Genomic DNA, 11,895 nt, shown 5'->3' with positions numbered 1-11,895 from the left:
AAAAAAGTGAAAAAAGTTCCAGAAAATCATGATGCATACCTAATGCATCTGCTAGCAGGGGGAAAAATCCAAGAAAAGGTTGTAATTCCTAACATAAAGTTAGGCAATTCAAAAATTCTTAGAATAGCACCATAGCAAGTCACAGTAAATCTGTGCTACAACTTTTAGGGTATTTTTACCCCAGTAAAATATTAGTCAGTGGTAGTGAATACATGTGCCTGATCCTTAAGTCCCCGTAATACCTGTAGCTGTATAACAAAACTTAAATGCATCCACACTAAAAATTAATTATATAAATCCTCCCATTTTCAAAATTAGGTCAAAATGCTTAATGATGGGCCCTTTCTAGTGTAAATTATATAAAGAAGAACACAGCACAAAGAACACTACAGCGCTAATAAATTCATATCTGGTGATGAGAATGAAATGCAAACCACAAAAGCCATCAGTGTATTCCATAGTCATGGAGCCTCTGTCAGTATTATTCAGATGTGGAAAAAATAGAGGAAGCCCAGGAAAAAGATATTCTCAAGAGTCTTCCAGGTTAATCAATACAGGGAAAGGAAATTATTCCTGTGAGCCAACACATTTGCGTTTGTTGTTTTTTTTCTTGAAGAGTTTCCTAATCAATATCGTAGCCAGTAATCAAAGGGTTTTGCCGTTAATTACCAGAGCCACTAACGTGAAGCTGACATCACCAGTATGGTTATAATTCTGGTATCTTGATTACTACTAGACAATGAGAAATTACCTGAGGCTTGTTTTTAACATCTTCTTTTGCATTTTCTATTGAAGGTTCTTTTTCCCTGGAACAGAAATCAGTTAAATTATAAGTGTTACAGAAAAGGGGGACACCTTTAACGTATGCACTGATATACTGGCCGCCTTTACTTACAAAGAATCTTCCTGGCTTTGGGTATACTGAGAAAATGAGGTACTATCTTGTGATGCATCCAAATTGTTGTACATAGCAGGAATATCAACTCTGAAACAAAACCAGAAATGGTAAGTCAGACTTTTTAAAAAAAAAAAAAAAAAAAAAAAGGATAGGGTGGTGGGGTGGTGCAATGCATTAATCACAACAGAGTGGATGGTTCTTTGAAGCAGACTGAACTTCCAGACTCTCAAGACTACTCAAACCACAACACGTGCCCAAGTAGGCACTGCCACACAAGAAGCAGGGCAGTGCTTACGAAGTACCAGGGGCCTGTGTGACCACACACTCCGCTCCCCGTTCTGGGCAGAAAAGACAAGTATTTCAACTGGCTGCAACAACCTCAGATTCCATGTGGCACAGCAAAGCGGAGGCAGATCATGATTTATCTCCTTATTTCAAGACCACTATTTTCAGTTGCATTAAACTTTTTTTCACTTCAAACATGCTTGGGGGGGGATGGGGAGAAAGATAGATGTGATTGGGATCCCACTCTGCAAAGAATTCACTGACAGATGCTAACTATATAATCCAATGGAGTTCCTGTCAACTGCCCTCATACAAAAATTTTGCTTACCCTGTTTTTGCCACCTGACCTTGCAATTAAAACAAGCCTTGGGCATATCCTAACTTCTAATATGGTGCTGACATAAGGCTTCTTTTCAAATTTAGAAGCCTTCCCCCTTCAGATGAGGTGAAACAAAACCCCCTTTCATTGCAATGATTTCAGAAAAATGACATATTCCATATCACATTGCAAGTGAGAGTCATGAAGCAAAAACGCGAACTCCAAATTACCAAACTCCAAACAGGTAACAGGGAGTATATTTAATCAAAACAGAATGCAGGTCAGAGAGTAAGTTGGTTGCTTTAAAACAGTAAAGAAAGGAACTTTGTTAGCTTTAAACTTTATAACTTGCATGGTAGAGTAAGACTTCATTACTTATAGTAGTCCAAGATACAGGAATTGAAGTTCTGTCAATTTGACAGACTTAGTGTAATGACATTTCACATCTAGATTCAAATCGCGCTAAGTTACAGACCTCTTTGACCTAAGCACTTCTTTTTGATGTTCCGTCAATATTCTTGCTTTTGTTTCTGGAGGAATAAACACAAAATCAACAGATTTCTCCTCTTCCAAAGGTATCTCAGTTTTAGTCTTCGAAGATGAACGTTCTCGTTTCAACTACAGAAAAGAAAAAAAAAAAAAAGAAAAACTGTGTAAGAAACAAAACAAAAGAACTGAAAGTGTTTTTCGTATTTCTGATGCAGTCACCCTAAATGGAACAGTTCTCAAATAACTGCAGCTTTTCCAGTGTATTAATTGCCACAAATCCCTCAGTAGGTGCTGATTTTCTTCATGAGTGGTTCCCCCCTCCAACACTACCACCTAGGAGGTTCTGGAACGCCTCCTCTGTGCCCTTACACAGGCTTCCACACTTCCTTTAGCATCTTCAAGTTCAAAGCCTGTAACAGCTGAAGGAGCCTAAATATATGTGAGGGTTATTATTTACTGCTGTTTACTAAATCAGTGATTCCTTAAGAACACCACACCCTTCTCTCCCTAGTGCAGGTGACAGAGCTGCAGCACGCAGCACAGGGCTACCAAAACCAAGATCCACCTCAAAACCTGAATCTGTCACAACCTGCAACCAGACTGAGGTGACAATTCTGTACCTGGTTGCCACTCCTCCCCATCCATCAAGTAGCCCTCCATAATCCCTCCTTAAAATTCAGCAATCCATAAACTTCACAGAGAATTTAAACAGGAAAAATGAATTAAGTGTGCTATACCATGTAAGTCTGAAAGAAAAGTATTTCAGCATCGCAAAAGTGACTGATCTTTGCTGAGAATTTACAGCCGCATACTAGGTGTCCTGCTGCAGAATGTAATGGATCCGATTCTATCACAGCTCTCTGTAAACACCTTACCTTTGCAGGTGTCACTTGCGTATCACTGGACTTGTCTTCATTTTTCAGTTCACTTGTCTGTGCCAATATAGAGTCTCGTTTTTGACTCAACTTAACTTCCATTCCACTTATCTTCGCATCCAGCTGTGAGTTTTCCACCTATTCAAATAAAAATACACTGAATGCAGTGTATGAAGAAGCTCCAAGCTCACAAACCCATCCTGAGGTGCATTAATTTTTATAACTACATTGTTCCACACTCCCACTTTCCTCTGAATTACACAGAGGACAACTTAAAAAACCCCCACGTTTCAAACAACCTAGTAGAACCCACAATTTAAAATGCATAAACTGTTAAGAACCAGCTCAGCCTTTTAACAGTGGTTACCCACCCGGCACAGTTTATCATTCCAAACATGAAGCAAGTGCAGGCCAGTCAGAGCAACAACCAGACCTGACCCTGCTACTACCTTCTGAACAATTCCCATGAAGTTACACACAATGGAGCACCCGCCGGGGGCAACAAAGTATTTACCGTATCGGAGAATGGGCCACTGTATTCTTCACCTATCTCAAGGCTTTCAAAACCAGGCAGCAGGAGTGGAATTTTCTTTTTGGCCTGCCTCAACACAGATCTGCTCAACAAAAAAGAAGTTTAATCTTACGGGGTGGGGATGGTACACAACAAGACCAGCAGATAACCCAGCTTGCACAAAAAGCAGAATATAAATGGCAATCAGAACAATGCCAATCACTTGTACCTAACCCGAGATCTCTTCCTTTAAAAATATATCAACACAAAACCCCCATGTATCTTACTTTAACTCTTCAGGATATGTTAATGACGTTGTCTTAGCAAATGTCGCGTTCCAGAACTGGGCGCACTGGTTGCGGATCTGTTTGCTCTTATGCTGAAATATTACACAAAGCAACGGAGAAAGCTGCTCTAGCAGTTCACTGTCGTAAGAGCCCGTGCAGTGAGACTCTAAACACAGGATTATCTTGGCCAGCAGTTTTTCAAGCTGAGGGAGAGAAGAAACAATAGGTTTCTTTGCTTAATTCAAATATTGCTCATACTTAAAAGTTTAAATCATTTAAAACATTATTATCCCATAGAATAGTATGGCGTGAATAAACAAGTTTAAACGCCACGCCACACCACACAAAAAGTCTAATGGCTAAACTTAGTGGTCCTCCCCTCACAGCTGCATTTTTAGTAAAAAAATAAATCATTTGAAAATTAAACCTCTACCTTCATTACATTTTTTATTATTTTTCTTTTTAGAATATAGGACGAATGGCAAAACTCCAGTGTCGCACGTTTTCCCAAACCCCAGCTATTTCTCTAGCAAATTTACCTTGTTGTTAAGATTACTGTATACTTTAGATACATCAGCAAGCCTGCCAAAACAAACAAAAAAAGTTATATTTTGCTGCCTCACTTATCCCAAGCGTAAGAATTAAACACATAATGCACCCCAGCCCTGCACACTAGGTTTTAGCATACAACTTGATGAAATAATGTTGTGAAACTAGCCTCCTGCCGGGTGATTGAAAGATTTCCTGATGTAAATACTTTCAAGCAAGCTTATCCTTTAACCCACTGATACTTATACACTAACTTTAAGAGAAACTAAAGGAAAGATCGGTAGTAATTAGTACAAACTTAAAAATTAAAGGTTTTCTTATGAAGTAACTTCTAACTGCCTTCTTTGTGTTGCTCTTAACCCTCTCCTCAAACACACTTCCCAGGCCCCATAAATATCTGCATTAAAAAGCCAAAGTACCACCTAAATTGAGTAATTTCATGGAAACGAATCCCTAGGTTCACCATCCTGAAAAATGCAAGAAAACTGCATTTAGTAATTCATTTTATAAGACTGTGACCTCCAACCAGAATAGGTTCCCAAACTTACACTCGCCTGCACATGCCTTCCTCCAAAACTAGATATCCAAACAGTCACTTCTCCCTTTTAACGAGTTCTTCTAAGAAAGACAATGCTCAAAACAAAGGCAGATGAGATGGGAGATGGAGAGAGGTGGCATTCAACTCAATCTTACACAGGAACAAGTGGATTCTTGCCTCCGAGACAGGGACTCCTGATGAATTTTAGTTTAGTGGTAACAGTCCTGCTTCAACTTTCAGTAAAAGCTTCAAGAAGACACCTACAGGCTGACTGGCAGCATCCTGTCCTACCCCCCTCCTGCCAAACACTCAGAGCTGTACTCAATTCTTCTCCTCACCCTCAGCAAAGCATACATCTCTTGCATCAACACATCAGAGACAAACCTCTGCCAGCCCCCTCCCACCAAGGCCCTCCCAATTCCATTATGTCCTGGGAAGCTTACAACAATTAAAAAATAAAAAAGCAAAGCCATATGAAAAAACAGAAAGTCCAGAGCAACAAACAAGTATTTCTCAGTGCTTCCTTCTGCTCAAAAACTTCCAGAACTTTAGTGCATGCCAAGCAATTATGATTTATTTCCTACAAAACGTTACACAGTTCCTACCCACTAGAAAGCAAATTACAGTTAATAGATTTCCTCACTGCAGTGAAAATAAACAGCAAGTAGAAACCAAACACTTTAGCCTTACAGAGATGACAATACAGTCACTCTAAAGAGACACCAATTTAAAATACCAAGCTTTCAGAAGTCCTGTAGGCTTCCTTTTGCGTATGACTAGGTAGGTTTAGTTTTATTTCTAAAGAAAAGCATTACAGTGGAGACTGCTGCTCACGTGTGTTTTTTTCTGAACTGTGCTGAAGCTCACTGGAGGGCAGGGCTCTAAGGTGACACGCCTGTGAAGCACCACTCAGGCCATTCCTTAGAACAGTCCCAGCCCCTCAGTTTTTATGCAGCAATTGTAGTTAACAGCGAGTCCTCAGCGACTGCCTCACAGACCTCTACATTCTTTCTGTGATGTTTGGGTGCACTACAAACACAGCAGCTACTAGCTAGGCTGAAACTAGTAAAATACACGGTGCTCTCAAAGGCAAGAGACTTGGCAGAAGCTTAAAGTTCTTAGCATATCAGTGCCAAAGCTTTGAAAACTCCCAAGCTATATTCAGATACGCTGCTTGCTACAGACCACACAAAATTTCACCAATATGCAGCAATACAATGAATCCAGTTTTTCCAACCATTCTTAAAATACTCACTTTGTTTTTTCATAAAACACTGCCAGGGGTTTTGAAAAAATTGCAAACATAGTCCCAATCACTGAAGGCAATGAAACGTGGCTGATGATGTTGTGAAGAATAGTAATAATTGAAGGACCAACAGAGACCAATGTTTCTGAACAGATTTCTTTGGAACTGAACACATGGAAAGAGTTTAGTAACATCACCAGGAGTTTAAATAGAGAAGCAAGCTTTCCAAGGGGTTCCTTTTTCTTCTTAGACCAATCTGTAGGCGTCTGTGGAGCTAATGTTAAAAAAAAAAAAAAAAGTATTAGCTTTTTTCCTATCTAACCAACATGCATTACAACAAAACACATTTCAACTTTTTCTCTACATGACAAACAGAACTTTGATTCCCAAACTATACCTACATACAAACAGTTTAAAACCAGACCTACTAAAAGACATACAGTTGTTAATGCATAATATTATCATATCGCTGCAGATGATTCCTATTCCTCTTACTTAAATTTATGGTTGGTCACACAAATTATTATGCTTTTAAATATCTTTAATGCCTACTTGCAGAGAGGCAGCAACCACTCTACAAAGACTAGCTGATATGCATCGATTCTGGAACAGCTGAGGAGGGGGGAAGGGGGAGTATGTTTTATTAGTTTATTTGTAAGCAAAATTTCCATCCCGTTTTTCCTCATCAACATTTCCAATTAAAGCATTTCCTTCTTTCAGCAGTCCAACACAATGTCTTACTACTATAAAAAATTCATATGGGGCAGAGAAATTATAAATACTTTGAGTATTACACTGAACTACGTTACTCTTAAATTATTTCTTCAGCTTTAGTAGTTGTAAATGGCAGTAGGAAACAAAACAAAGAACTTTTTACATACAATAACCTTTCAATTTCTGTTAAATCTATTCTCAGCCACTTTGTGCAAAGCAGCTTCAGGAGCAGTAGCCTTGCAAATGTTAACAGTTTATCCTCAGTTTTAGGCATGTATTATATAATTAGATTGTGGATTACAATCAGGCATTACTGCTTTAGATTACATCTGAACAAAGCAAAAGTAGCAGATTTCACAAGCAAAAATGAAAACATAGCCAAAACATCAAATACAAGTTCAAAAACCAGCAGTCAAGCTGAAAGTCAAGTGGCCTCAAGAGTTACATCAATTTCAGATCTATTTCGTCAGGCTATGCAGTAACTGCTCAACAAACAGAAAAGATCCAACAGTCAAATATTCATACTGGATGGTATTTTTAGTGCCTTTTAATGATTTTTTTTTTTGTCAATCCCTTCAGTTCTTAAATAGTATGTTATAGACCATTACTATCCTACAGTCATCATTTCTGCATCTGCAACTCTAATTTTCAACTCCGGAAGACACACACAGAAAACCCCAATATTCAAGTACTTTCTTACATCTGTTTTTTGGCTGGTATTTAGTACCATATGGTGCAAAGTTGATGCAGTCAACCATGACTGATACAATATGCGTGAGACCATCCATCATTGACAACATCTGAGGAGTAAACAAAAGTCATCAGCAACACTCAAAAGAGCAACAGTGACAGAAAGAGAAACATGTTGGCCATTCAGGACAACGACACAAACATTTTTTTCAATTTAAAAGCGGATGACATTTGTCTGCATTAGCAGGAAAGACTCAGATAAGATTATATTTTAAAATACACACATTTACACAAGCCAAAGACTGAGTCTTCCCATCCTGTACAAATAAGACATAAGCATATATACTATTTAAAAAAGCAAAACAGTAACAGGTAGGTGTAAGAAGGTGTTAGGTTTAAGAAAATGCATCAAAAGTATTAAGGTTCAAGGTACTAGCTGTCTCGCGAAACATATTACCAGATCTCAGTGTTAAGTTCAGTTATTGTACAAAGCCTGATTTTCAGAAAAGTCACTGTAGGCGTAACAGTAAGGTTGTCATTAACATTCAGGAAGCATCATCAGTTTCTAGTACATACAAAAAGATGGGTCAAGGTTGTGGGTTTTTTCCCCCCAGTTCATCACAATATCTCCTAAATAAACAAAACTTGCTTTTAAAAGGAACATTGATAGGGTAAGCCAAAAAAAGTTTAATTTCTATACAACTTACATACCAAAGCTATAAATTGTTTAAGTTTGGCTTGCTTAATAATTACTAATTTTTGAAAATTGAAGTTTATCATCAGGACACAGCAGCATCCAAAGTAAGTTATAATGATGTAATCCTCCAAACTCTTCAAATCCAAATCCTCCAAAGTTCCAAATGCCCTGTTTCTTTCTCATCTTATTTGTTCCTTTCTCAGTATTTTTTTCAAGACAGTCAACTTTGAAGCACAAAGGATTTTATGTTCCAAAGCTACTGTTCTCTGACACCTACAGACACTCTATCTCCCCATACGATGTAGCTTGCAAACAGGCAAGACAGATAATGTAAAGACAGCCTCTTTCAAAAGCTTTGTCTTTTATAAAACTTTATTAGTATTCACATTTTAGTGTACAAGGTTGACAGTGTCAGAAACGCAGCAAGTTATGCCCTCTGAATGCCACAGTGCTACTCTACCCTCCTTCCTAATCAAAATGCCCATTTCTGTGGTATTTGTCGATTCATCCTGAAGTTTACTACATATACACACACACATTTCAACTAGACACATCATATTTACCATGATGTGATATTAACTAAGCCATTATTACTTGCAAGAGAAGTGCAAAGAATGCTTAAATGCTATTTTACTATTTAGGTTTGCAATTATTTTCACTCTCTTCTTCCAATCCATTTCTACATCAACTCCACCTCCTGTTAGTAAATAAGAACTTTTTTACGGCTTATCAAAGTCTCTAAGTTATAGAAAGTACTACATTAGAATTTACAAGAGGTTCTTATATCTAATTTAAACTATATCCACTAAAGTATTAATACAGTTCAATATCACTGGTTTATACTCACTACTGGAGTTTCACCTTCTAGCCCAGATATTATTTTGGCACAAAGTTCTTCACAGCATAGGTTTTCTTCTGCTGTTGCAACTAGAGCAGCACAGCGAGCAAATGCTCTATACAGGTCTGACCAAGTGCGCAACAAGGATTTCATAGTTGGCTTTAACAACAGAAAGAAAAAGTTTATAAATACCAATGTCTGTGCATGGAGAGAAAAACTTGCTTTAAATTTTCTTCTTCTGTCAAAAATCTATGTAACTCAAGAAATCCAACCCTGGAGCAGTGGTCCAACGTACATACGTACTGGCAACAAACTCTGCTCTGAGACTATCTGGTAGTACTTCACAGTTTTTATAAAACCCACATTGTTTCTAATCAACATTACACATTCACTGTTACCTGTGGGAATTCCTGAACGGGAAAGATGTGCAATACTGGTAGCAACAATGCACTATAAACAGCATTGAAGTTGTGTTCCAGTGCATCACCCTGATTTACTTCATTAGTCTGCAATGAGAAAACAATTTTCTAATTAACGAAGCTGCAAGATTCAGATGACAAACAAAGCTATTCTAAATACACTTACTTTATACAAAAGATCCATGCAAGCTAAACTGCCAGTGGCCTTTTTAAATTAGCTATTCTCAGTTCTTTCAAGAGTTCAAGCTGATCCTACTACTTAAAAAGATAAAAAGCACTGTTTCCAAAATAATTTAAATCCAAGAATAAAAACAGTCAGGTACAAAACGTCTTACGTACTTTTTAGTTATTTCAGTTGCAGTAAGTGATGACAGCAACCTACTAAAAGCACTGCCATGGTTTAACCCCAGCCAGCAATGAAGTGCCACGCAGCCACTTGCTTACTCCCCGCTCACCCAAGGGAGTGGAGAGGAGAATCAGAAAGGAATGTGAAACTCAAGGTTTGAGTTCAACAACTGAGATAAAATAGAAACATAACAACAACAATAAGTTACAGTGTAAAGGAGGGAGGAGAGAGGAATGAAATCCCCAAAGGGAAGGGAGAAAAGAAAACCAGCGACGCACAATACAACTGCTCGCCACCCGATGATGGCTGCCCAGCCAGTCCCTGAGCAACCATCCCCAAGCCTGGGAAGCCCCCTCGGTCTGTATACCAAGCTCGATGGCCCGCGGTACGGAACACCTCTGGCTAGATCAGAGCAGCTGTCCTGGCTGCATCCCCTCCCAGTTTCCCTTGCCCCTCCAACCTGCAAGGCCTGAGAAGCCAAGATGTCCCCGACCACACTGTTCCCACACCAAATCCAACCACAGCACTGCACTAGCTCCCAAGAAGAAAATTAACTCTATCCCAGCTGAAACCAGGACAACCGCCTAAAACTTTCTTCATAAATTCTGAGATGTAATGATTTAAAGATTAATCTAAGACTTCATAAAGTCTAAGGTCCAAGGACTACACGAGGTCCAACAACTCCTACGTTACAGTCAATGCCCTTCTAGTAAGTAACCTGCAGAACCTGTTGAATATTAGTTCCCAGGCTTTCATTAGCACTTCCAAGCAAGAACTCTAACATTAGTAAGAAACACTGTTCTACCTACATCCTAAATGTCACAACTTGATATTTATTACATTTTCACATAAACAAGCCTCTTTGAATTTAAAATTAACAGGTCCTCGAGGGCAGGCTTCCATCCTTTGTAGCAGCAAGACTATGTCAAGGAGTGAAGGCTTGAAGCACGTCTATAAACATATTTATCATTTTTAAAAAGGAGATAAGAACATTCCCAACACTGTATGGGACACTGGTACTTCAGAGTGATCATTCTTACTGTCTGCTATCACTTCAAACAACACTCCGGATCGCTGCTCCACTACTGCCCTTCATCCTACCTCACTGCACATGTTCATACTCCAGTTAGGGATTTGTTTAAAAAATGCTGCACACATTCCAGCTTCACTCATACTACCAAGGCTTATTCAATTTTACTATCACTTCAGGACACAATTCATAAAAATATATTGAGATAAAAGATCGGCGCTAAGTTTTCCTATGGGTTTTTTTGCGGGGGGTGGGGGGGGTGGCAGGGGATGGGGAAGAGCACAAAAAACCACTATACCTGATTAATCCATTCGGTTAGCGGATTAACAACAATACTCCACATTCGCCAAAGATGCTCCTTATTTTCCACTTCCTTTGCACTCTGATTAATAATGCAGATCACAGATTCACTGAAAGCCAGCGGAGATGTAGGTCCAGACAAAACACAGCCCACAAGCATTTCTAGAATTACAAAGAATCTAGGGAAAGAAGTTAAACAGGTAAGATACCTTTTTCAGCTAAGTTAGAAAAAATCTTCTATGAAGTCTTCAATGGGAAATTCGTTATAAACAAGCGCCACCACATACCTCTCATCTGCTACACCGCATTCCAAGAGGTTATTATGGAAAGGCAGCTGAATTAAGAACAGTGCTGGTGTTCCCTTGTAAGAGAAATTTAAGAGGTCAAAACAACGTATACATCGATCAAATGAAATGGCTGCCTCACTGACATGCGTATTTATATACTACACTTAAGCCAGAAACCTGCAATTATGAAAAGTTGTCAAAATGTTTCAATTCTATCACTTTGAAATAAAAATGACAGAAAACTGAAAATCTAAGCTTCGGCTAGATCCCGATGCTTCAGCACAACACAAATTATACTATAGCTGAAGTAAAAACTTTTCTGTTTAAAAGGTTACAAATTTCATAGCACTTGGTCATTGCTGACTTGAAATTACACGCAATGCAAGCAGGCAGGTGTACATAATGCCACTGGAAAAAGATGGAGCAACCCGAGATTTGCTTATTTCAGGGTTTCAGCACGACATCTTTTGGATGACCTCTGTTAAAATCTACCACAAGTATTTCAGGTTTGCTAACTCTGAAGGATTTAACAAAATACATATAATACCTGCCAATTACAAACTTCAACCATCCTAAT

General features: G+C 38.6%; 1 protein-coding gene across 1 annotated transcript in view; it reads right to left on the bottom strand.

Annotated features, from left to right (window-relative positions):
* The window catches only part of RIF1 (replication timing regulatory factor 1), a 39,468-nt gene that overhangs the window by 7,836 nt on the left and 19,737 nt on the right, over positions 1–11,895 (bottom strand). The window contains exons 16-28 of the mRNA XM_080400050.1: positions 11,319–11,392; positions 11,030–11,210; positions 9,335–9,442; positions 8,946–9,095; positions 7,412–7,511; positions 6,007–6,271; positions 4,204–4,246; positions 3,665–3,867; positions 3,381–3,480; positions 2,867–3,004; positions 1,978–2,120; positions 896–985; positions 752–806 (exon numbers count right to left, since the gene is read on the bottom strand). Of these exons, the coding sequence (XP_080256176.1) occupies positions 752–806; positions 896–985; positions 1,978–2,120; positions 2,867–3,004; positions 3,381–3,480; positions 3,665–3,867; positions 4,204–4,246; positions 6,007–6,271; positions 7,412–7,511; positions 8,946–9,095; positions 9,335–9,442; positions 11,030–11,210; positions 11,319–11,392 (1,650 nt within the window). The remainder of the gene's footprint in view (positions 1–751; positions 807–895; positions 986–1,977; positions 2,121–2,866; positions 3,005–3,380; positions 3,481–3,664; positions 3,868–4,203; positions 4,247–6,006; positions 6,272–7,411; positions 7,512–8,945; positions 9,096–9,334; positions 9,443–11,029; positions 11,211–11,318; positions 11,393–11,895) is intronic.

The sequence above is a fragment of the Falco punctatus genome (assembly GCF_963210335.1).
Source record: "Falco punctatus genome assembly, chromosome: 8".
Lineage (NCBI taxonomy): Eukaryota > Metazoa > Chordata > Aves > Falconiformes > Falconidae > Falco > Falco punctatus.
Note: the sequence above shows the minus strand (reverse complement) of the source record. Positions and strands in the feature narration are given on the sequence as shown.